Source organism: Lampris incognitus, chromosome 20 (assembly GCF_029633865.1).
Source record: "Lampris incognitus isolate fLamInc1 chromosome 20, fLamInc1.hap2, whole genome shotgun sequence".
NCBI lineage: Eukaryota > Metazoa > Chordata > Actinopteri > Lampriformes > Lampridae > Lampris > Lampris incognitus.
Window position 1 is genome coordinate 35,587,708 of NC_079230.1, and position 25,793 is coordinate 35,613,500.

Below are 25,793 nucleotides of genomic sequence, written 5' to 3' on the forward strand. Positions count from 1 at the left end.
TGCAGCATTTACAGGCATTGGACAGCGGCCATTTTCAGCTGTTTAAAATAGTATTATAGTTGTTGAAATGTTAATTTTGGTGTCAGTTAGTTTCATAACAGACATACTAACATATGTAATGTATTAACATCTCTACTTGGTATTTATCTCGACACAATATAGAGTTTGCTTTGAGAGGCTTGTTATGGGACTAATATGTAGCATGTTACCACCCACCCTTGACCCCCACCAATTTGCCTACTGACAAAATAGATCCATTGATGACACAATAGCCACTACACTCCATACCGCCCTCACCCACCTGGAGAAAAGGAACTCCTATGTGAGAATGCTGTTTGTAGACTACAGCTCAGCATTCAACACCATAGTCCCGTCCAGACTCTACACCAAGCTCAGGGACTTAGGACTCAACCCCAGCCTGTGCAGCTGGATTCTGAACTTCCGGTCGAACTGACACCAGGTGGTGAGGATGGGCTCCAACACCTCTGCCCCTCTGCCCCTCAACACAGGAGCCTCCCAGGGCTGTGTCCTGAGTCCCCTCCTCTAGTCCCTGTACACTCATGACTGCGTGGCCACACATAGCTCCAACTTGGCGATAAAGTTTGCTAACGACACGACGGTGATGGGCCTGATCACTGATGATGACGAGATGGCATACAGGAGAGAGGTCAACAATCTAACAAGGTGGTGCCAGGAGAATAACCTCTCCCTCAACATCGACAAAAACAAGTAGCCGATTGTAGACTACAGGAAGAGAGCGGGGAGGCTGGACCCCATCACGATCAATGGGACTGCTGTAGAGAGGGTCAAGAGCTTCAAGTTCCTTGGTGTTGTTACGGCCTCCCCTTCCTGCCTGCTGGCTTTGTCTCTGTTTCAGTTTCAGGTTGGCGGGTTTCGTGCTTTGTTGTTCCTGTGCTCCGAGGGAGGTTTCCAGGGGCTCTGCATGCTTCCTGAGACTTCCGGATCCCACCGCTTCCTCTCTCCGACAAAGACATTGTTTTTTGAACTTTATTCATTTTTTTTTTGTATCATTAAATATTTTGATTGGTATTGCAAACCTCGACTTGTTTTCCTTCTTTTGTTACTTCCCTTGAGCCGGGATTGTGACAAGTGGGGGCTCGTTCGGGATCTGAGTTTGAACCAGGCCGTCGTTATAGCCTACTGCCCCTAGTAGCCTATTGCTTTTTGTTTGTTAGTGCGTTCTGTTCGTTTCACTGCTTGGCAGTGGTTAAGATATTGTCAGTGATATCATTTGTTGCGCGCTGTTGGGAGATAAGTCCATTTGGGTATTTTGCGGGTGTAGTTGTTGTGCCTGTTCGTTTTTGTGCTGCCTTGGAGAGAGGACCACGGTTTGTTTCCAGCCATCTGCCCAGGCTGGGGACACATTGCTCTGCTACCTGTTGGGACATCAGTCTTAGGGGTGAGTGTTGGTTGTTCCTTGTGCAGTGGTTAGAGATTTGGGGTGGTTTGTTGCTACCCGGAGCTGTTGCCTTCTATTATCCCCATGTAGGCATAAGTGGCATATTCCCTTTGTTGGGGTACGTTGGGTGTTTGTTTGTTATTTTTGTGTGGCGCTAGTGGTCAGAGCATCTTGTCTCAGGAGCACGGCCGTGGTTCTAACAGTAGCCAGAGTGCTGGTTATTCTGAGCGAGCCAGCGGTATATAGTGCACAAATACCTGCCACGAAGCCGCACGAAGACTAGGGTGTGTTATCTAGGGCTTGGGGAAACTCCTCTTTGATATGTCCGTCCCTGCACTTGACGCGATTAGCACGGTTGCCTCCGTTTTGGTTTGCAGGTGGAGGAGTGAGACATACTGTTGTCATAGCTACTCGATACGCACAATTTTGGTTATTATGGCTACTCTAGTGGATGAGTTTGTCCAGCAGCCATCCAATGACTTGCATGATAAATGTATGAGAGACCAGCTTATGCAAATTGCGGAGGCCTTTGAGATTAAGATAACTGGTTCCCGAAACAAAGAGAGTCTTAGATCTTATCTGTCTGACAAGCTTAAGGAGACCAGTGTCATTAAGAGTGAGGCTAGTCCACCTCCGCATACGTCAGCTACGTCACCTGCTGTTCTGCCTATGAGTAGTAATTTGACGTTTGAACAACAAAGGGAGTTGTTATTTATGCAACTTGAGTTTGATAGAGCTAAGCGACAGAAAGACAGAGAGGCGGAGGAAGCTAAGAATGTGCTCAAAAAGTTAAGACTAGAACTCCAACGGTAGCGTTTGGTGTTGATCAGGGAAGGTAAAATGGTGGAGGGCTCTCCTACTCCCGAACCCCTTAGGGGGAGCGATATGACTGCAAATCTGTGGCTTGTGCTTAAGTTTAATGAGGAAGATCCAGATACGTTCTTTGTATTATTTGAGCGAGTTGCTGAGACTAGAGGTTGGTCTGATTCGGACCGTGTGCTGCTTCTACAAAGTGTGTTAATGGGTAGAGCTCAAGTAGCCTACTCTGCTTTGAACGCTACTGAGAGCGAGGATTATATGACAGTTAAAACTGCGATTTTGAGGGCTCATGAGCTCGTCCCCGGGGCTTCTCGCCAGCAGTTTAGAGGCTTAAACGCAAGGATAAACAATCTCATGTTGACTTTGTCTGTGAAATGACTGTGCAGTTTGGTCACTGGTGCACTGCTTCTAACGTGTCCACATTTGATGTGTTGTGTCACTTGGTTATATTGGAGTAATTTGGGGATTCTGTTCTGGAGCATCTCACAGTCTATCTTGGTGGGCAAGGGGTAGATACAGCCAAAGAGGCTGCTGTTTTGGCTGATGAATTTATGTTGACGCACAGGAGCTGTTTGAGGAGGGGGGGTGGGGGGTGGGCGTGTTCGTGACTGGGGACGTAGTGAGAAGGAGAGTTCATTTGGGGCTCGCCATGCTAGACATGGTGCTGGGAACAAGTATCCATCTGTTAAATCTGATGGTGGTTCCTGAGGGAAGGGTGACTTTCATACAGTCTGTAACTACTGTCAGGGTAGGGGTCACTGGAAGGATGAATGTCCTGCCTGAAGGCTAAGGCCTCTAAGTCACTGCCTAGCACCAAGATGAAACCTGCTGTACTTGCGGTTTCAGCTGACAACTGGTCTATTCCTGTGTTATCACCTGACCTGCAGCCAGTCGAGAAAACCCCGGCTGGTTCAGATTATGCACCATTCATTACTAATGGCTTTGTGTCTATTGTTGGCAGTGAGGAGAAAGCGCCAGTAAGAATATTGCATGACACTGGCGTGTCAGAATCTTTTGTTTTTCCATCTGTGCTGCCCTTTTCTTGGGTGACGGATACAGGTGACAGTGTCCTGATCTGGGGTATAGGACTTAACACCTTGTCGATTCCCTTACATAGGCTCGTATTTACCTCTGAGCTGGTAGAGGGAGAGGCCTTCGTTGCCTATGCCAGGGGGTGAAGGTTATTTTGGGGAATAATCTAGCTGGTGGGCGCGTTTGGCGTGACGTTTCCCCACCTCTGGTTGTTTCGCTTGTCCCCCTCTGCACTGATGACAGTGAGAAGTGTTTCCCTGGGGTTTTTCCAGCTTGTGCGGTAACACGCTCTATGAGTCGCGTGGCTGCTGTGGGTCCTCCGGTGGTCCCTTGTCCAGTGGTTGATAACTCCAGTGATCACCTAAACTTCCCGGTTCAGTTACTCATGAGTGAACAGAAAGCTGACCCTAAATTGGCAGACTTGTTTGACTAGGTTCTCTGCTGGTGAGGTAGAGAGCGCCACTGGTGGCTATTACCTCCAAGATCAGTTACTAGTAAGAAAATGGGTTCCTCACGGGGATTGTTTTGTTGGAGATCCAGTCGTACAGATTGTAGTGCCTCATGCATTCCAAAATAATGTCTTGCAGGCTTTGCATGACATGGCTGGTCACTTGGGTGTTAAGAAAACGTTTGATCGCATTTTGCGTCATTTCTATTGGCCTCGGTTAAAGGCTGATATTTCTGCCTATATTCGAACGTGCCATACCTGCCAGCTGACTGGAAAACCTAATCAGGTAATAAAACGTACTCCACTGTATCCTATCCCTGCTATCAGTACACCTTTTGAGAACTTGATCATTGACTGTGTTGGTCCACTACCTCAGTCGAAGTCGGGCAGCATGTATCTGCTGTTTTTACTCCAGGTGGACGCCAGCAACGTTGGGGCTGGTGCTGTGCTGCTTCATGCAGATGGTTTGGGGTTGGATCGAGCCGTTAGTTTCTTCTCTAAAAAGTTCAACACCTACCAGCTAAACTACTCGGTGATCGAGAAGGAGGTGTTTGCGCTGGTCTGGGCGCTGATCCACTTTGAGGTTTATGTGGCATCAGGGGTGGTTCCGTTAGTGGTTTATACAGACCATAACCCTCTTGTGTTCCTGAGGTCCATGCTCTGCCCAAATCAAAGGGTCATGCGGTGGTGCCTGTTTTTGCAGGCGTACCACTTGGACGTGCATCACATTAGGGGGCTAGACAATGTTGTGGTGGATGCTCTTTCCTGTGCCCCTGCTCCCTGAGTTGGGTCAGGGCATGGCTAGTATTGGTGTTCTGTGTTGTTTGTACTGTCCTTCTGTCTCTGTCTCCCTACCTCCTCTGTCTCCGTCCTCTGGCTCTCTTGCCCCTCTTAAAATTTGCTTCCTTGGGCCGTTGGTTGCTGAGGGGTGGGGGTCCGTTAGGGGAGGTGACTGGAGGAGGCGGAGGTTGTCCCAGGTTAGACCAGTATTTTGTTTTCGTTTTTTTATTTGATTTGTTTGTGTCTTGCTTGTTTTGTTCTTGTGCCTGTTAGTTTCGGGTCCTTTATGGTCCCCGATTTGTGTGTGTGTGTGGGGGGGTGTTACGGCCTCCTCTTCCTGCCTGTTGGCTTTGTCTCTGTTTCAGTTTCAGGTTGGCAGGTTCTTTCCCTTCAAATAACCTTTGTCATCACTTCACTGAACATTAAACACATGAGCAATCATAGACCTTTCCAGTAATGAAGAAGAAGAAGAAACTGAAAATGAGCAGGAGGAAGAGGAAAAAGAACTAAGAAGGAAGAAAAAATAAAGCTACTTTATTTTGTCACTGTGGGTTACAATGAATGTGTCTCTGCATGTAACCATCCTATTGTATAGGAGCAGTGGGCAGCTGCAGCACCCGCGGACCAACTCCACTTCTTTCCATTGCCTTGCTCAGGGGCAGAAACAGGAGTAGTAACTCTAACATGCATGTCTGGTGATGGTGGGAGGAAACCCAGGCAGACACAGGGACAACATGCAGACTCATTAGTCATTATAATAGTGATATCACTTGAAAACCCGCTTTTGTTTTTTTTTTGTTTTTGCCTTTAAAAAAAAAAAGTTTATCTAATGATCACATTCACACCTATCACATTACAAGAAAAATGTTGCCCTACTCCAACTCATCTGCTACATGTGAACCAGATTGATTTTCTCAGGGCAATATGGATGCAAAAATTAGATTTTTTTCCAATCATATTTGGTCCACTTTCATATACTATACTATACTACTACTACTACTACTACCACTACTACTACTACTTTCGGCTGCTCCTGTTAGGGGTCGCCACAGCGGATCATGTTTCCATCTCTTCCTGTCCTCTGCATCTTCCTCTGTCACACCAGCCACCTGTATGTCCTCCCTCACCACATCCATAAACCTCCTCTTTGGCCTTCCTCTTCTCCTCTTTCCTGGCAGCTCAATATTCAGCATCCTTCTCCCAATATACCCAGCATCTCTCCTCCACACATGTCCAAACCATCTCAATCTTGTCTCTCTTGCTTTGTCTCCAAACCATCCAACTTGAGCGGTCCCTCTAATAGACTTGTTCCTAATCCTGTCCTTCTTCATCACTCCCAGTGAAAATATTATCATCTTCATCTCTGCCACCTCCAGCTCCTCCTCCTGTCTTTTCATCAGTGCCACTGTCTCCAGACCATAGAACATAGCTGGTCTCACTACCATCTTGTAAACCTTCCCTTTAACTCTTGCTGGTACCCTTCTGTCACAAATCACTCCTGACACTCTTCTCCACCCACTCCACCCTGCCTGCACTCTTTTCTTCACCTCTCCTGCATTCCCCGTTTCTTTGGACAGTTGACTCCAAATAGTTAAACTCATACAACTTGTCACCTCCACTCCTTGCATCCTCACCATTCCACTGTCCTCCCTCTCATTCATGCATAGGTATTCTGTCTTGCTCCTACTGACTTTCATTCCTCTTCTCTCCAGTGCATGCCTCCACCTCTCCAGGCTCTCCTCAACCTGCACCCTACTCTCGCTACAGATCACAATGTCATCGTCCATGGAGACTCCTGCCTGACCTCATCCGCCAACCTGTCCATCACCATTGCAAACAAGAAAGGGACTCAGAGCCCACTTTATCCCACTACAATAACATTGTGTAATTTGTGTATGAATGATCCTGCAACTGTTGCTTGAATAAGAACTTTGTTTTGAAATGATGAATGACACTGCATTTATCAACTTCCTGTCAACTGAAGTTTTTTCATATCACGCCAGGGTTCTCTCTCCTTTTAGGGAATCATTTTCCAATCCCTTTTACCAATGGCATTTTCCATGACTTTTGCCTGGATACACATGACAGCCATTGCGTCAGTGTTATTCAGTGTAAACCCAGTTTCTAAATGGACTGAGTAACTTTTTGCATTTCAGAGAAAATACCCCCTTAACTTCAAACACATTTTGGTGCAATCTTGGTGTATAAAAATATGGCTTTGACTAAGACATCTCCGCTACAGTAATGCTAAAATATGCCATATCTTTTTCTTTCAGCTCTTTTCCTGTTTCTCAGGGGTCACCACAGCAGATTTTATAGTTTTCATCGGTACCCTGTGAGGGCGCAGCTCCAGTGGTGGCTGTTGTTAACCTGGGCTTTGACTGATCTGGTATGGTCTTGCCAATCCTCATATTTATTTGGCAAACTTTCATGTGGGATGCCCTTCCTGACACAACACTAACCCTCTGGACGGGGCACAGGTAAAGTGCTGGATACCATCCCAGTATTCATGGACTAGCACCCATTGCCTGTCGCCATGCTAATATATGCCATACAATTGATCAAATATACAGTTTTATATCCTAACTTTACAGTTTCCAATGACTTCGATATTTCCAGGAAATTTGATAAATTTCCAGTTGTTTTCCATGACTGGGAAACTAGTATAAATATTTCTAGGTTTTGTAGGATGCCTGTGAAACCTGCATGTGTGCTTTTGGTCTCTCAGTGAAATAAAAGACCGACGAGACAGTAAATGATAGTAAAAAGTGATCAGCTTGGAGACCTGATGGCAGACACAGAAGGTACCTTACCTTGTGTATATCCTCCTTTAGCAGCGTGCCACTGGTCAGGATAATCTGTCGCAGTGCTGTAAAAAGGAAAAGAAAAAAGTGTTACTGTGACGAATTAAAGGAAAAGAAAAAAGTGTTACTGTGACAAATTTGAAGGAGACCAATTCAACAGAAAATGATCAAAGGTCAACATCAATATACTTCATTCTGAAATAAAACACCCTCAGGTCTACTGTAAAATGGATCATCATCATTGTCACTCATGGCAGTGTTTCTCTACCCAGTCCTCCAGCACCCCCTTGTCCTGTCCTGCAGGTTTTCACTGTAACTCTGCTGAGGTAACTTACTCAACTAATTACATTACATTGCATTACAACTAATCAGTACTTTATTATGTCAGACGGGACACAACTGGCATAAGTGCTATAATATGATTGGTTGAGTACATACGTAGGCCTACCTGCTGCAACTTCCATGGAGGCTATCTTAATTACCATGTTAATGACAAGGGGGTAATTGTAAGGCTAGCTTTGAAAGATTATGCAAAAAAAAACAAAACAAAAATAGTGATACTAACCAACTATGCACATCTACAAATCAAGCAAATCAAGAAACATTTAAAATAGGATGTGAACCATCCCAGCCCAGTGAATAAATCCAATGTAGGCAACATCTCACCTCGTAGGGCTGACAGACAAGTGTCTTGATTGGTCAAAAGGTCTCCTTTTCTTTGCAGGGAAGACCCGCCTCCATCTACCATAGCCAGTGGTTTAGTCCGTCGGGGACCAGGCTTTCCACCCGAGGTTACCAGATCAGTTCCAGCTGACTGAGCTGCCCGAAGCTGGGGGTGGGGAGGGGGTTTACAAGAAGGACATAAAATGTCACACAACGTGTCCACTGAAATAGTCTCAATCCTTGTATCTTTACAAAAGTCAGTCTATTAGAGATACACTCTCAATTTTGAGATGGACCAAACTAAAAAAATCAAAATCCACATGAAATAATTGTGCCCCTCGGAAGTGCTCTAACATTTCAGCTAGTTCCGCTCATATCTGGATGTCTCCCAACATTTCAGCTAGTTCCCCTCACGTCAGGATGTCTCCCAACATTTCAGCTAGTTCACCTCACGTCAGGATGTCTCCAATATTTCAGCTAGTTCCCCTCACGTCAGGATGTCTCCAATATTTCAGCTAGTTCCCCTCACGTCAGGATGTCTCCAATATTTCAGCTAGTTCACCTCACGTCAGGATGTCTCCAATATTTCAGCTAGTTCCCCTCACGTCAGGATGTCTCCAATATTTCAGCTAGTTCCCCTCACGTCAGGATGTCTCCAATATTTCAGCTAGTTCACCTCACGTCAGGATGTCTCCAATATTTCAGCTAGTTCCCCTCACGTCAGCATGTCTCTCACTATAATTATGGATACCGTGTTTTATGATATTTAAAAGGGTGTGGCTGGGCCTGGGGACGACTCGACTGCCAACTCTACTTACAGCAGCAGTGAGCAGCAAGGAAGGTCAATCACAGAGCACCTCCCCGCAACAACAGAGCACACACACCGCAACTACACAGCAAACACCCCACAACAACACAGCACACACCACACAACAACACAGCATACACCCCACAACAACACAGCACATACCACACAACAACACAGCACACACCACACAACAACACAGGACACCCCACCAACAACACAGCACACACCCCATAACAAAAGAGCACACACACCACACAACAACACAGCATACCCCCGCAACAACACAGCACACACCCCACAACAACACAGAACACACCCGAAACAACACAGCACACACCCCACAACAACACAGAACACACCCCACCAACAACACAGAACACACCCCACAACAACACAGCACACACCCCACAACAACAGAGCACACACCCCACAACAACAGAGCACACACCCCACAACAACACAGCACACAGAACACAACACAGCACACACCCCACAACAACACAGCAGACACCCCACCAACAACACAGAACACACCCCACCAACAACACAGAACACACCCCACAACACAGCACACAGCACACAACAACAGAGCACACACCCCACAACAACACAGCACACACCCCACAACAACACAGCACACACCCCACAACAACACAGCACACACCCCACAACAACACAGAACACCCCCCAACAACAACACAGCACACCCCCCACAACAACACAGCACACCCCCCACAACAACACAGCACACCCCCCACAACAACACAGCACACCCCCCACAACAACACAGCACACACCCCACAACAACACAGCACACCCCCCACAACAACACAGCACACCCCCCACAACAACACAGCACACACCCCACAACAACACAGCACACCCCCTACAACAACACAGCACACCCCCCACAACAACACAGCACACACCCCACAACAACACAGCACACACCCCACAACAACACAGCACACACCCCACAACAACACAGCACACCCCCTACAACAACACAGCACACCCCCCACAACAACACAGCACACACCCCACAACAACACAGCACACCCCACAACAACACAGCACACACCCCACAACAACACAGCACACCCCCCACAACAACACAGCACACACCCCACAACAACACAGCACACACCCCACCAACAACACAGAACACACCCCACAACAACACAGCACACCCCCTACAACAACACAGCACACCCCCCACAACAACACAGCACACACCCCACAACAACACAGCACACACCCCACAACAACACAGAACACACCCCACCAACAACACAGAACACACCCCAAAACAACACAGCACACACCCCACAACAACACAGCACACAACAACACAGCACACAGCACACACCCCACAACAACAGAGCACACACCCCACAACAACACAGCACACACCCCACAACAACACAGCACACACCCCACAACAACACAGCACACACCCCACAACAACACAGCACACCCCCCACAACAACACAGAACACACCCCACAACAACACAGCACACACCCCACAACAACACAGCAAACAGCACACACCAACGCAGAACACACCCCACAACAACACAGCACACACCCCACAACAACAGAGCACACACCCCACAACAACACAGAACACACCCCACAACAACACAGCACACCCCCTACAACAACACAGCACACCCCCCACAACAACACAGCACACACCCCACAACAACACAGAACACACCCCACCAACAACACAGAACACACCCCACCAACAACACAGAACACACCCCAAAACAACACAGCACACACCCCACAACAACACAGCACACAACAACACAGCACACAGCACACACCCCACAACAACAGAGCACACACCCCACAACAACACAGAACACACCCCACAACAACACAGCACACACCCCACAACAACACAGCAAACAGCACACACCAACGCAGAACACACCCCACAACAACACAGCACACACCCCACAACAACAGAGCACACACCCCACAACAACACAGCACACACCCCACAACAAGACAGCACACACCCCACCAACAACACAGAACACACCCCACAACAACACAGCACACCCCCTACAACAACACAGCACACCCCCCACAACAACACAGCACACACCCCACAACACAGCACACACCCCAAAACAACACAGCACACACCCCACAACAACACAGAACACACCCCACAACAACACAGCACACACTCAACAACACAGCACACAACCCACAACAACACAGAACACACCCCACAACAGACTACACGCCCCACAACAGCAGACCACACACCCCACAACAACAGAGCACACACCCCACAACAACAGAGCACACACCCCACAACAACAGAGCACACGCCCCACAACAACACCTTGAACCCATCTGTCATTCCAACTGCACACCTCACCATTGTCACACTTCCCTCTGTCGTATGCTTTCTCTAAATCTACAAAGACACAATGTAACTCTTTCTGACCTTCTCTATACTTCTCCATCAACATTCTCAAAGGAAACATCACATCTGTGGTGCTCTTTCCTGGCATGAAACCGTACTGCTGATCGCTAATGGTCACCTCTCCTCTTAACCAAGCTTCTATTACTCTTTCCCATATCTTCATGCCGTGGCTGATCAACTTTATACCTCTGTAGTTGCTACAGTTCTGCACATCACCCTTGTTCTTGAAAATCGGTACCAGTATGCTTCTTCTCCACTCCTCAGGCATCCTCTCACTTTCCAAGATTGTGTTAAACAATCTAGTTAAAAACCCCACTGCCATCTCTCTTAAACATCTCCATGCCTCCACAGGTATGTCATCAGGACCAACTGCCTTTCCACTCTTCATCCTCTTCATAGCTGCCCTCACTTCCTCCTCGCTAATCCACTGAACTTCCTGATTCACTATCCCTAAATCATCCAACCTTCTCTTTCTCTCATTTTCTTAATTCATAAGCCCCTCAAAGTACTCCTTCCACCTTCTCAGCACACTCTCCTCGCTTGTCAGCACATTTACATCTCTAACCTTGATCACTCTAACTTGCTGCACATCACTGTACAGCAAGATCACCCTAACTTTCTGCACATCAGTGATCACTACATACATGATGAAATTCAACTTCTCATGAACTAAACGGTATAACAAACCTGGTAGGAGCTTGTGGATAGGATAGGGTATGATATGTTTCGGTAATAAAGTCTTGGTAAGGTCACCTTTACAGATTCTGTGGCTGGTGTGATGTCAGCCAGTAGCTGGCCCAACAGGAGCTCTGAGATGCTGGCACTTCCCTGAAGAATGCTGGCTGATGCTCCCGCAACTTGCACCCAGAGTTCCAAGGCTTTGTAGACCGAGACCCGAACTGAGCTTTAGGAATGGGGGAGAGACATGAACATACCGTATGTGTCAACTTCTTTTTATGTGTTTTTTTAATTATTTTTTATTTGATTTAAGCTTGCGAGTGTCATTGCAACTAAAACTCTCTTTCTCAAGAGACCTTGCCAAGAGGGCAATCATCAGTGACAAATGTCAAACAAAAACATCTTGATGCATGCTCAATAATCCAGGAAAGACATCCAAAGAAGATTGAATAAGTTCATCTGGACACAACGTTTATTGACAGATACGTTTCATCATCATCTAAGTGACCTCTTCAGTCTCATCTGACTGCAGGTAGTACCCCACCCTTATAACACTTGATTGTTAATGTTTACCATAAACCACCACATACTCAGACCTCACCAGCATGCTGCCGCTACGTTGCCCTCTTATTTCATCAACCTTGCCCTCCTTAACACCCGATCACTAAATAACAAAGCCCTTATCCCACCTGAAACAATCACTGATAATTAATTTGACTTTATCCTGCTCACTGAAACCTGGCAACAACCTGGTGACCTTTTCTCCCTTTCTACCTATAAAGGGTAACAGGACTTTTTTCTCTAATTACATCTGTTTCACAAATGTAATTTATTGTATTTTAATAAGAGATCTCGCTCCCGTTTGCATTGTTAAAAGTTACTGCATAAAAATTCTGTTGTTACATATATCTGAAAGTTACTGAATACATATTCTGTTTTGTTACATATATCTGGAAGTTACTGCATAAGAATTCTGTTTTGTTAACTATATCCAAGTTACAACTGAAAGCTCTTATTTTTGCCCTAAAGAGTGAATAAATGCTATAAGGCAATTTAAAATGCAGTTTCTACTGTTTCTATCAAATTGCAACCCCCCTCCCCCAAGATCAGATAGAGGGATCCTCAGGGTAGATCAAAAATACGCAGGGGGTCCAGGACCCCAAAAAGGTTGAGAACCACTGCCTTAAAGTACTTAATGACCTCCTCATCTCTAATACTGGAGCCCTTAACAGCCTCATCCTCCTTGACCTGAGTTCAGCCTTCGATACTGTGAGCCATAACATCCTGCTCACCAGATTGAAAGATGTCGGTATTGAAGGCACTGTACTCAGCTGGCTCCAGTCCTACCTCTCCAACAGGTCACACGTCATCTCACTTCACAACCACTCCTCTGTTCAATCCACAGTCACACAAGGTCTTCCCCCAGGTTCTGTACTCGGCCCACTCCTTTTCATCATCTACATCCTCCCTCTTGGTCAGATTCTCCGCCATTTCAACTTGGACTTCCACTGTTATGCTGATGACACCCAGATATACCTCAGCACCAAATCCCCTCACAATCCACCCTTCTCTCACATCGACTCCTGTCTGTCTGCAGTTAAAGTCTGGATACAGCAAAACCTTCTCAAACTCAACAGTGACAAAACTGAACTCCTCTTCATGGGCTCCAAGTCCACTCTCAGTCAAATCAACAACCTTGCACTCACCATCGATGGCATTACTGCCTCCCCTTCCCCCCAGGCACGCAACCTTGGTGTGATCCTTGATCCCACCCTCTCCCTTGAGCCAAATATCCGCCAAATGGTCAAATCCTCCTTCTACCACCTTCGCAACATTGCAAAAATAAGATCCTCTCTCACTTGCCCTGCTGCTGAGATACTGATCCATGCCTTCATCTCCCCCCGCCTTGATTACTGCAACTCACTCCTCTATGGCATCAGTGCTAGCTCTATCAAGAGACTCCAATTGGTCCAGAACGCATCCGCCCAACTTTTAACTTTCACCAAATCCTGGCACCACATCACCCCAGTCCTAAAAGACCTCCACTGGCTACCCATCTCCCACCAGATCAATTACAAACTCCTGGTTCTTACTTATAAAGCCCTTCACAAACTGGCTCCACCATACCTCACCGACCTCCTCTCCCCCTACCAACCCTCTTGGTCCCTCAGATCCACCTCAGCCTCCCTTCTCTCTACCCCCAGGTCCAACCTCCGCGGCTTTGTGACCGAGCCTTCTCCAGAGCAGCTCCCAGGCTCTGGAACTCACTTCCCCAAGTGATTAGAGACTCAGAATCCCTCCCACTCTTCTAATCCCATCTCAAGACACACCTTTTCTCCATTGCCTTCTCGTGCCCTCCTGTCCGCTCATACATCCCTAGTCTGGGGCAGCTGGGGACTGAGCGCTTGACCTGTATCTGTGATTTATGATGTTTGTTTTTATTTCCCTTTATATCTGTCCAAGTCGGCGAGTACTGCTGGCATCGTCTGTGGCTGCCGCTTCTCCCTCTCGTAGCTCCCCTTCCCATCCACCCCTGTATGTCTCTGTTATGTTCATCTGTTGTCTTGTTTCACTCCATTTATTGTAAAGCGACTTTGAGTACTAGAAAGGGAAGGGGAGAAATCCCACATTAAACAGGCCCTGGTGAAGTGTGGTTATCCTAACTGCGCGTTTGTCAAAGCCAGGAAGAGGAAGACGCCCAAACAGTGCACCAGCCGATCAAAGAGAGGAGAAGGACAACAGTTGTCTAAACATAAACCAGCGGTGATTCATATGTGGCGGGAGTGTTAGAAAAGTTGAGACACATATTTATAAAACACTGCGTCTAAGTTGCTTTTAAACCCCCAAACACGCTGCACCGGAAGTTGGTCCACCCCAAGGATCAGGTCCCCTGGCACAAACAGAGCAATATAGTGTACCCTGTTAAGTACCAGGAATCCACAGTCTACATCATCTACAGGCCAGTGGCTACTCTTTCAGGGATGAGGATGTGCACATCCTTGATAGGGAGGAACGCTGGTTTGAACAGGGAGTCAAAGAGGCCATCTATGTTAAAAGGGAACGACAATCCCTGAATCGCAAGAGGGGGGCTAAGAGTACATCTGTCTCCATCTTACAATGCTGTGATGGCAACTATTCCCCAATCCTCTATTAATAGTACACATGGCCATCGAAAGTCTAGTTAATGGGCAAACCCATATTTGATCATGAAACTAATGGTTGGTTTCAGTCGTTATACGTCTGTCGCCATCTTACAGTACTGTGATTGTAACGATTCCTTATCCTCTGTGAATAGTACACATAATCAATGGTCACATCCATATTGCATATGAAACTGGTCTTTGGTTTTGGTCATTAGGCACTGTATTGTACTGTATTGCACTGTATTACACTGTATTGTACTGTATTGCACTATTACGTTGTTTTGCACTGTATTGTACTGTATTACACTGTATTGCACTCTATTGCACTGTATTGTACTCTGTTGCACTGTATTACACTGTATTATATTGTATTACACTGTATGGTACTCTATTGCACTGTATAGTACTGTATTGCCCTGTATTGTACTCTTTTGCACTGTATTGTACTATATTGCACTGTATTTTACACTGTATTGTACTGTATTATATTGTATTGCACTGTATTGTACTGTATTGTATTATATTGCACTGTATTACACTGTATTGTACTGTATTGTATTGCACTGTATTGTACAGTATTGTTTATAAGGGTGGGATACCTGCAGTCAGGTGAGACTGAAGAGGTCACTTACATGATGATCAAACGTTTCTCTCAATAAACGTTGTGTCCAGTTGAACTGATTCAACTTTCTTTGGTTAAACAAAACAACACAAAACAGTTTACTTGGTTAAGAGTATATATACACTATACATATACTAATAAGTTACGAAGACAGAATGCATCAAGATTATTGAATCAGTCAAAGTACAGAATTTAAACAATGCAGACACAGTGCCAAAAATAAATTATCGGGATCACTCAACAAATCCACTCCTGAGAACATTTATGGTGGGAAATCAATAGTGTAGACTTCCAATTTTTGCCCTTTTTGAAAAAGTAATAAAAATTTGACAATATTCTCTGAGTTTGTTGGAGCTCTGCAGCCCTGCTAGCTTGGGGTATAGGGCAATACTGGTGTATTAAAATGTGTGATGCATCGTATTCTGTGACCTTTTTTTTAAAATGTATTTATTTAACCTTTAATTAACCAGGAGGATCCTGTTGAGATTACAAACCTCTTTTTCAAGGGAGACCTAGCCAAGATAGGCAGCAACAATTAGAAAGCACCGTTACAAAATCACACAGTTGCAAAATTACACATTTAAAAACACAAACAAAAGACAAAAAAATTAGAAAAAAAAGTAAATTACAAGCAGATTTTAAAAAACAAATACAAGTTGTGAAACCAGCTTCAAAACAAGTACATGTTGTGAAATCAGCTTTTGATTAAATAATGCCTCCTACCTTGTTAATAACTGAATTACCCAATTTCCATTTAAAAGTTTGAAAAGCTAACTTCTTAAGGTTTCTAACCATGTACAGCCTTGGAGAAATAAAAATTGTTTGAGAAATTGCCATTGTGAAATATCCCCAATTGCAGTATTCAATATTTGGAAATGCCCAGTGTATTAGGCTGCTGGTATTTACACAGTCTGAGGAACAAGAAAAATAAAATCCTGGACATTTTTGCGAATTCTATTAATCCTGGCTGGACCGATTTAAGCCACAAAAAGAGGCTATGTCTGGAAAAACAAGGAAGTTTCATCAGCCTACTATTTTTCTATCTTACAACAAAACACATCCATGTTCAGAGGTAGCGGGAGAGGGGGAAGGCCAGGCCACTGGAAGGCCAAAGAGGAGGTTTATGGATGTGGTGAGGGAGGACATGCAGGTGGCTGGTGTGACAGAGGAAGATGCAGAGGACAGGAAGAGATGGAAACAGATGATCTGTTGTGGCGACCCCTGACGGGAGCAGCCAAAAGTAGTAGTAGTTGTTGTTGTTACTACAGTTCTGCACATCAACCTTATTCTTGAAAATTAGTATCAGTATGCTTCTTCTCCACTCCAAGAGCCATCCTCTTATACCCTTTTCCCACTGGCCAAAAATCCCGCTACTGTCCGCCTTTGGTCAATGTAAAAAGGCAGCTGTTAGCAGGGGTTTTTGGCCAGTGAGAAAAGGGTATTACTTTCCAAGATTGTTGTTAAGCTTCTTAAAAACTCCATTGCCATCTCTCCTAAACACCTCCATGCCTCCACAGGCATCTCATATGGACCAACTGCCTTTCCACTCTTTCTCTTCCATCTCACAACCAACTTGCGGGGCGGGGCATATGCACTGATAACATTCATCATCACACCTTCGATTTCAAGCTTCATACTCATCACTCTGTCTGACACTCTCTTCACCTCCAACACACTCTTGACATACCCGTCCTTCAGAAAGAGAACTGTAATAACTACAGGACTGTAGTAACTACAGAGGTATAAAGTTGATCAACCACAGCACGAAGATATGGGAAAGAGTAATAGAAGCTAGGTTAAGTGGAGAGGTGATGATCAGCAAGCAGCAGTATGGTTTCATGCCATGAAAGAGCTCTACAGGTGCGACGAATGCATGCTGATTGAGAAGTATAGAGAAGGCCAGAAGGAGTTACATTGTCTTTGTAGATTTAGAGAAAGCATATGACAGGGTGCCGAGATACGAGGTGTGGTATTGTGAGGAAGTCGGGAGTTGCGAAGAAGTATGTAGGAGTGGTGCAGGATATGTATGAGGGAAGTGTGACAGGTGTGCGGTTGGAGAGACAGATGGGTTCAAGGTGGAGGTGGGATTACTTCAAGGATCGGCTCTGAGCCCTTTCTTGTTTGCAGTGGTGATGGACAGGTTGACAGATGAGATCAGGCAGGAGTCTCCGTGGACTATGTTTATGGATGACATTGTGATCTGTAGTGAGAGTAAGGTGCAGGTTGAGGAGAGCCTGGAGAGGTGGAGGTACACACTGGAGAGAAGAGGAATGAAAGTCAGTAGCAGCAAGACACAATACCTATGTGTGAATGAGAGGGGGGACAGTGGAATGGTGAGGATGCAAGGAGTAGAGCTGATGAAGGTGTACGAGTTTAAATACTTGGGGTCAACTGTCCAAAGTAACGGGGAGTGCGAAAGAGATGTGAAAAAGAGAGTGCAGGCAGGGTGGAGTGGGTGGAGAAGAGTGTTAGGAGTGATTTGTGACAGAGGGGTACCAGCAAGAGTTAAAGGGAAGGTTTACAAGATGGTTATGAGACCAGCTACGTTATATGGTTTGGAGACAGTGGCACTGATGAAAAGACGGGAGGCAGAGCTGGAGGTGGCAGAATTGAAGATCCTAAGATTTTCACTGATGAAGAAAGACAGGATCAGGAACGAGTATATTGGGGCATCCGGGCAGCATAGCAGTCTATTCCGTTGCCTGCCAACACAGGGATCGTGGATTTGAATCCCCATGTTACCTCTGACTTCGTCGGGTATCCCTACAGACATAATTGGCCGTGTCGGTGGGTGGGAAACTGGATTTGGGTATGTGTCCTTGTCGCTGCACTAGCACCTCTTCTGGTCAGATGGGGCGCCTGTTCAGGGAGGAGGGTAACTGGGGGGAACAGCATGATCCTCCCATGTGCTACGTCCCCCTGGTGAAACTCCTCACTGTCAGGTAAAATAAGTGTCTGGTGACTACATTTATTGGAGAAAGCATGTGGTAGTCTGCAGCCCTCCCCATCCTGGCACAGGGGGTGGAGTAGCAACCGGGACGGCTTGGAAAACAGGGTAATTGGCCAAGTACAATTGGGGAGAAAAGAGGAAAAAACATCCAAAAAGGAATGAGTATATTAGAGGGACAGCTCAGGTTGGACGGTTTGGAGACAAAGCAAGAGAGACAAGATTGAGATGGTTTGGACATGTGTGGAGGAGAAATGCTGGGTATATTGGGAGAAGCATGCTGAATATGGAGCTGCCAGGGAAGAGGAGGGAAGGCCAGGCCACTGGAAGGCCAAAGAGGAGGTTTATGGATGTGGTGAGGGAGGACATGCAGGTGGCTGGTGTGACAGAGGAAGATGCAGAAGACAGGAAGAGATGGAAACATATGATGTCTGTGAATGTTCTCATTCATCCAGGTCATGGTTATCCAAAGGAATTGAATCGAGTGCAACTGGACCTGGTATATATCTATATCTATATCTATATCTATATATATCTATATATATATATTTATATATATGTATGTGTGTATACACCAAGTCCAGTTGCACTCGATTCAATTCCTTTGGAGAAACAGATGATCCGCTGTGGTGACCCCTAATGGGAGGAGCCGAAAGTAGTAGTAGTAGTAGTAGTAGTAGCAATAATAATAGTAGTAGTATCAACTCATAGCTTATAAATCTCATCATCAAAAACTTATGGACGGCTGTTTTGTCAGCCTCATCGAAATATTAATTTGATTGTTATTGTCTGACAGTGTGGAACATTGAGCACAACCCATTATCGGGGACTCTGAAGAGCATGTGTAGCAAATTTAGTGCAGATTAGATCAAATTTGTAGAAGTACCAAAAAAACAAAAAAACAAAACCTACGACCACTACTACTACTACTATTATTATCAAGATGAGGTGATTCAACTTCTTTGATGTTCTTACCTGGATTATTGAGCATGCATGAAGCCAACTACTACTCCTACTTTTGGCTGCTCCCGTTTGTTCATATGAATCGTTGCATTTTGACTGCAGAAATATGTGATTGAAAGAATTGTGTGTGTAGGTGGAATGGTTTGCAAGCTATGAGCTGAAACGTAAGTGGCTTATAACTGGCCACATAGTAGTGGTACTGTTATGGTTATGAAATATGGGGAGATCCTAGGTAATGTGCATCTTCTGGTGCCAAATGTGATCCCTGTGGGATGTATGGTCTCTGCAGTCCCGATAATTTATGAATGGAATAACTAGGGTTCCCTGAACCTTACATGCTTCAGTAAAAATAATAATGATCTGAACATAGAGTTCCAGCACTAAGTGCTTGGACTACTACATATTCTGACTTAGCTCTCTTGTGATGACAAAACATCAAATAAGCAGCTGTATAAAAAGAAGCAAGTCAGCCTCAGTTGTCAGTCAAGACAAGCCCTGCAGAACTCTGGTAAACCATTGTAACTAGAGACACATGTCAAGGTCACTTGTCATTCAGAAAAGTCAAAATAAAAATTTTCCAAATGTAAAATACATCTTTATACTAAACCACTGCAGACGGCATGCATTTGCCCATCTGCTCATTAAAGCAAGATGGCAAAAAAAGAATATGAAAACAAACAGAAATTCTAATTCACTTTCTATTTGTACAAAGCTGGAAACAAATAAGTCATGACCTGTGGCCTAAGGACCAAACTAACAGTTTAGTTCATGTATTAAAGAAGCAGATTAACAAATATACCACAGTATGCCCAGCCAGGAAATTCTACTACTACTTTCGGCTGCTCCTGTTAGGGGTCGCCACAGCGGATCATCTGTTTCCATGTCTTCCTGTTTTCTGCATCTTCCTCTGTCACACCAGCCACCTGCATGTCTTCTCTCACCACACCCATAAACCTCCTGTTTGGCCTTCCTCTTCTCCTCTTCCCTGGCAGCTCAATATTCAGTATCCTTCTCCCAATATACCCAGCATCTCTCCTCCACACATGTCCAAACCATCTCCATCTTGCCTCTCTTGCTTTGTCTCCAAAATGTCCAACTTGAGTGGTCCCTCTAATATACTCGTTCCTAATCCCGTCCTTCTTCGTCATTCCCAGTGAAAATCTTAGCATTTTCAACTCTGCCACCTCCAGCTCCTCCTCCTGTCTTTTCGTCAGTGCCACTGTCTCCAAACCATAAAACATAGCTGGTCTCACTACCATCTTGTAAACCTTCCCTTTAACTCTTGCTGGTACCCTTCTGTCACAAATCACTCCTGACATTCTTCTCCACCCACTCCACTCTGCCTGCACTCCCCGTTACTTTGGACAGTTGACCCCAAGTATTTAAACTCATACACCTTTGTCACCTCTACTCCTTGCATCCTCACCATTCCACTGGCCTCCCTCTCATTAACGCATAGGTATTCCGTCTTGCTGCTACTGACTTTCATTCCTCTTCTCTCCAGGCTCTCCTCAACCTGCCCCCTACTCGCTACAGATCACAATGTCATCCATGAACATCATCGTCCATGGAGACTCCTGCCTGATCTTGTCCGTCAACCTGTCCATCACCATTGCAAACAAGAAAGGGCTCAGAGCTGATACTTGATGTAATCCCACCTCCACCTTGAACCCATCTGTCATTCCAACCGCACACCTCACCACTGTCACACTTCCCTCATACATATCCGTCACCACGCCTACATACTTCTCTGCAACTCCCGACTTCCTCGTACAATACCACACCTCCTCTCTCGGCACCCTGTCGTATGCTTTCTCTAAATCTACAAAGACACAATGCAACTCTTTCTGGCCTTCTCTATACTTCTCCATCAACATTCTCAAAGCAAACATCACATCTGTGGTGCTCTTTCGTGGCATGAAACCATACTGCTGCTCGCTAATCGTCACCTCTCCTCTTAACCAAGCTTCTATTACTCTTTCCCAAATCTTCATGCTGTGGCTGATCAACTTTATACCTCTGTAGTTGCTACAGTTCCGCACATCGCCCTTGTTCTTGAAAATCGGTACCAGCATGCTTCTTCTCCACTCCTCAGGCATCCTCTCACTTTCCAAGATTGTGTTAAACAATCTAGTTAAAAACTCCACTGCCATCTCTCCTAAACATCTCCATGCCTCCACAGGTAGGTCATCAGGACCAACTGGCTTTCCACTCTTCATTCTCTTAATAGCTGCCTTCACTTACTCCTTGCTAATCCACTGAACTTCCTGATTCACTATCCCTACATCATCCAACCTTCTCTCTCTCTCTCATTTTCTACATTCATCAGCCCCTCAAAGTACTCCTTCCACCTTCTTAGCACACTCTCCTCGCTTGTCAACACATTTCCATCTCTATCCTTGATCGCCCTAACTTGCTGCACATCCTTTGCAGCTCGGCCCCTCTGTCTAGCCAATTGATACAAGTCCTTTTCTCCTTCCTTAGTGTCTAACCTGTAATACAACTCACCATACACCTTTACCTTTGCCACCTCTCTCTCATGAAAGTATTGTTGTATAATTATGATCATGGTGTGTACCCAATCTTCATGTGTTGTCTAGAATCACTGGCTTTTGTCAGTGTGTGGGTATTACCTGAAGGATCTCTGTTGTCCTAGACTAGCTTCAGGTAGTGGGCTCCAGGCAGAGAAGGTCTGGGAAAAGAGTCTCTGTAGTACAGATGAATACTGGACCAAGCCATTATGCACACTGCAACACATACCAACACATACCATTCCACCATGTTAACGTCAAACAGCATCAGCATGTTTGAGTATTAAGATTTTTTTTACAGTTTTTGGTAGTACTTACGTTGCGATTAGAGCTGACAGGATCTCAAATGTGTCTATGTGTATGCCAGGCAGCACCAGAAGTCTTAAACTCCCATCCCCAATTATGCTCTGAACCCCCCCCCCCAAAAAAACAACAAAAAACAAAAACAAACTATTACCACAGAGAAATATACAACTGAACATAAATGTGTAGCTTAATATCAAAAGGATATTACTACAATTAGGATCTCAAACACATCACAATTTAAACATTTGGCCAAACCTCATTAGAGCCAAGAAGACCCAGGGGCATGATAATGCACAGGAAACGGGGGGGGGGGGGGGGATCAGTGTGTTATAAGTCTTTTCCACTAATTCATTGAAAATGTATCAAAAACTAACCCTACCACCTAGTCTTATTAGAACTCTTAATGCAACCCGTAGAGAACTTAACAGCTTGTTATCAGAGAAGACCGGGGGAAGGTTAAGATTCACCAACCAGTAATATTATGAATATGGTAACAAAGCAAGTAGATTATTGGCATTTAGATTGGAAAAAAAAACCCAGCAATCATCTAACATGGTGCAGAGAATAAAATCAAAGAACTCCAAATTCCACACTCAACCAGATGAGATGGCAGAATCTCTCACAGAGTTTTACAAATCCCTATATAATAACTCAGACACTTGCACTGAGGATACACAACTTGAAACGTTTCTAGAAGACAGAGTTGACAGAATTAACAGAATTGATGGCTAAGGAATTAGATGAATCAAATGAAGGAAGGGATATTAAGCAGGTGATCTCTATTCTGAAAAATAATAAAAGTCCAGGACCGGATGGATTTATGAATGAGTTTTACAAAACCTTTAAAGACATGTTATCGCCCTTGTTATTAAAAGCGTGCTATCATGCATTTGAGTTAAAAGTTATGGCCCCCTCCTGGGGTGAAGCAAGCATAGTTATAATACATAAAGAAGGTAAAGACCCTACTGAATGCCAATCCTATATGCCAATATCACTATTAATGGGTCAGTAAAATTATCACCCAAATCATCCACCCTGATCAGACTGGTTTTATTACTGGAAGATACTATGGATATAATATCAGAAGATTACTTGAACATAATGTCCCATCAAAAAGATGAGGAAAAAGAAGTGATAATCATATCATTAGATGCCCAAAAGGCCTTTGATCTCATGTCTAAAACACTAAAACGGTTTGAGTTTGGCCCTAACTTTATAAACTGGATACGAACACTTTATCTGGATCCACAGGCTGCTGTCAAAGTTAATGGGAAAGGAATTGAAATAAATAAGGAAGAGCCTGGCACCCTGTCCAGGGTTTCTCCCTGCCTGCCTCCCAATGATTGCTGGGATAGGCTCCAGTATTCCCGCGACCCTGAGAGCAGGATAAGCAGTTTGGATAATCGATGGATGGATAAATTATCCCTTTATGCAGATGATGTAGTACTATATTTAACAGAACAATAACGATATCACACCTAAAGAGACTTATTTGGATATTATTCAGGATACAAAATCAATGTGGGAAAAACAGAAGTCATGGATATTAATGGCAGAACACCACAAAGTATAAAACTCCAGAGTGGGTTTAAATGGTCGAAAGCTGGTATTAAGTATCTCCGTAGATACATCCCAATTCTGTACACAATCTTTACGATGCCAATTATAAGAAAATAATTCGGCGTATTAGTAATGATTTAGACTGATGGTCTATACTCCCTCTGTCCCTACTAGGCTGTATTTAAAGCACACGTATGAATGTTTTTGCCCAGGCTGCTTTATTTTTTGCAGATGTTACCTAATTAAATCCCACAATCTACTTTTGCTAATCTGGATAAATTGATTTCTCAGTTCATATGACAATGAAAACGCCCAAGAATTAGGATTAAAACATTACAGCTATCTAAGACAGAGGCTTAAACTTCCTAACTTAGGATATTACTTATGGGCCACACAAATGAAGCCCTTCCTAATGTGGAACCAGGATAGTACATATACACGCTGGCTTAATATTGAAAAAAGCAAGTGTCCAGAGCCTCTGCACATTCTACCATTTTTGGATTCCTCGATAAAAGAAATGGGACAATGAACTGCAATTACCTTCAAAATATGCAAAAAATAAAAAATAAAAATACAATCAGCATATGGACTACCTAAAACAATCTCGCCACTAACAAGCATTGGATATAGGAAGATTTTTATGCCTAACAATTTAGATACAGGGCTTAAAAAATGGTCAGAACATGGCTTAATTAAATTGCATCAAATATTGAACAAGGACAATCTTAAGACATTTGAACAGTTAAAAAATTCAGTCTCCCTAGAGCAGACTTTTTCAGATATTTGCAACTAAGACATTTCCTTACTACACACAAAGAATGGGAAAAACTCATAAAATCTACCCCAATAGAAAATTAACTCACTGAATTGCAAACAGGAGATGGAGAGAAGAGAATAATTTGTTCATGATATCTTTTTTTTTTCTATGAACCAAGATAGCTCTTCAAATATAAATCAGAGATGGGAATCAGAATTTAACATGGGTATAACACAGGATACCTGGAAGGAAATATGCACAGAAGCAAACCTAGTGACAAATTCAAACACATGGAGGGAATTTAAATGGACAGTAATCACTAGATATTTTCGAATGCCAGAGATAGTGTCAAAGATGGGTCCAACACACACCAGTTCATGTTGGAACATAAACTGGAAATTATACTCACATATTTTGGTTATGCTCTAAGTTACATATCTTTTGGAAAGAGGTATTTGATGGTCGTAAAGAAGTGTTACAGCACAATATCCCACAAGATCCTATGGTGGCGCTTCTGGGCGTAATATCTGATGGTTTAGAGAGGTCTAAGCAATATCCTAGGAATACTACTTACAGCAGCTCTGAAGTGTATTACAATTAAATGGATGAAACCAGACCCCCCACCCCCACCCACATACACACATATATGTTCACGTTAAGTTCAATTTGAATCATTTTAAGAGCATCAGGCATCAAATGTCTTCATCTGCCGCAAATCTTTTTCTACATGCCATGATTTTCCCTCATTTGTCATATTGTACAACCACTTGGTCCCATGCAGGTGTGACCACTCTCAAACCAGTATATTCTTTATATAAACAGATTTTAAAAATATTGGATAAAAAAAAACCCAAGGGAATTTCAACACTGCCATATCCTGAAAAAATACAACTTTCTTAATTTTTATATTTTTTTGTTTTGTTCAGATGTATGCCTGATGTTCAAGATTATTCATGGACTCGCCACCCCCTCTGAGAGCATGCCTGGCCTCTCCCGACAGTGACAGAACTGTAAGGGTCAGGACCAGAGCATCTTCAAGGTGAGACTGGGTACCACAGTTAG

General features: G+C 44.4%; 1 protein-coding gene across 1 annotated transcript in view; it reads right to left on the reverse strand.

Moving 5' to 3' along the window:
- pelp1 (proline, glutamate and leucine rich protein 1) overlaps positions 1–25,793 on the reverse strand; it is a 111,785-nt gene that overhangs the window by 44,697 nt on the left and 41,295 nt on the right. The window contains exons 10-14 of the mRNA XM_056300047.1: positions 22,427–22,515; positions 22,211–22,324; positions 11,978–12,128; positions 7,970–8,132; positions 7,313–7,368 (exon numbers count right to left, since the gene is read on the reverse strand). Of these exons, the coding sequence (XP_056156022.1) occupies positions 7,313–7,368; positions 7,970–8,132; positions 11,978–12,128; positions 22,211–22,324; positions 22,427–22,515 (573 nt within the window). The remainder of the gene's footprint in view (positions 1–7,312; positions 7,369–7,969; positions 8,133–11,977; positions 12,129–22,210; positions 22,325–22,426; positions 22,516–25,793) is intronic.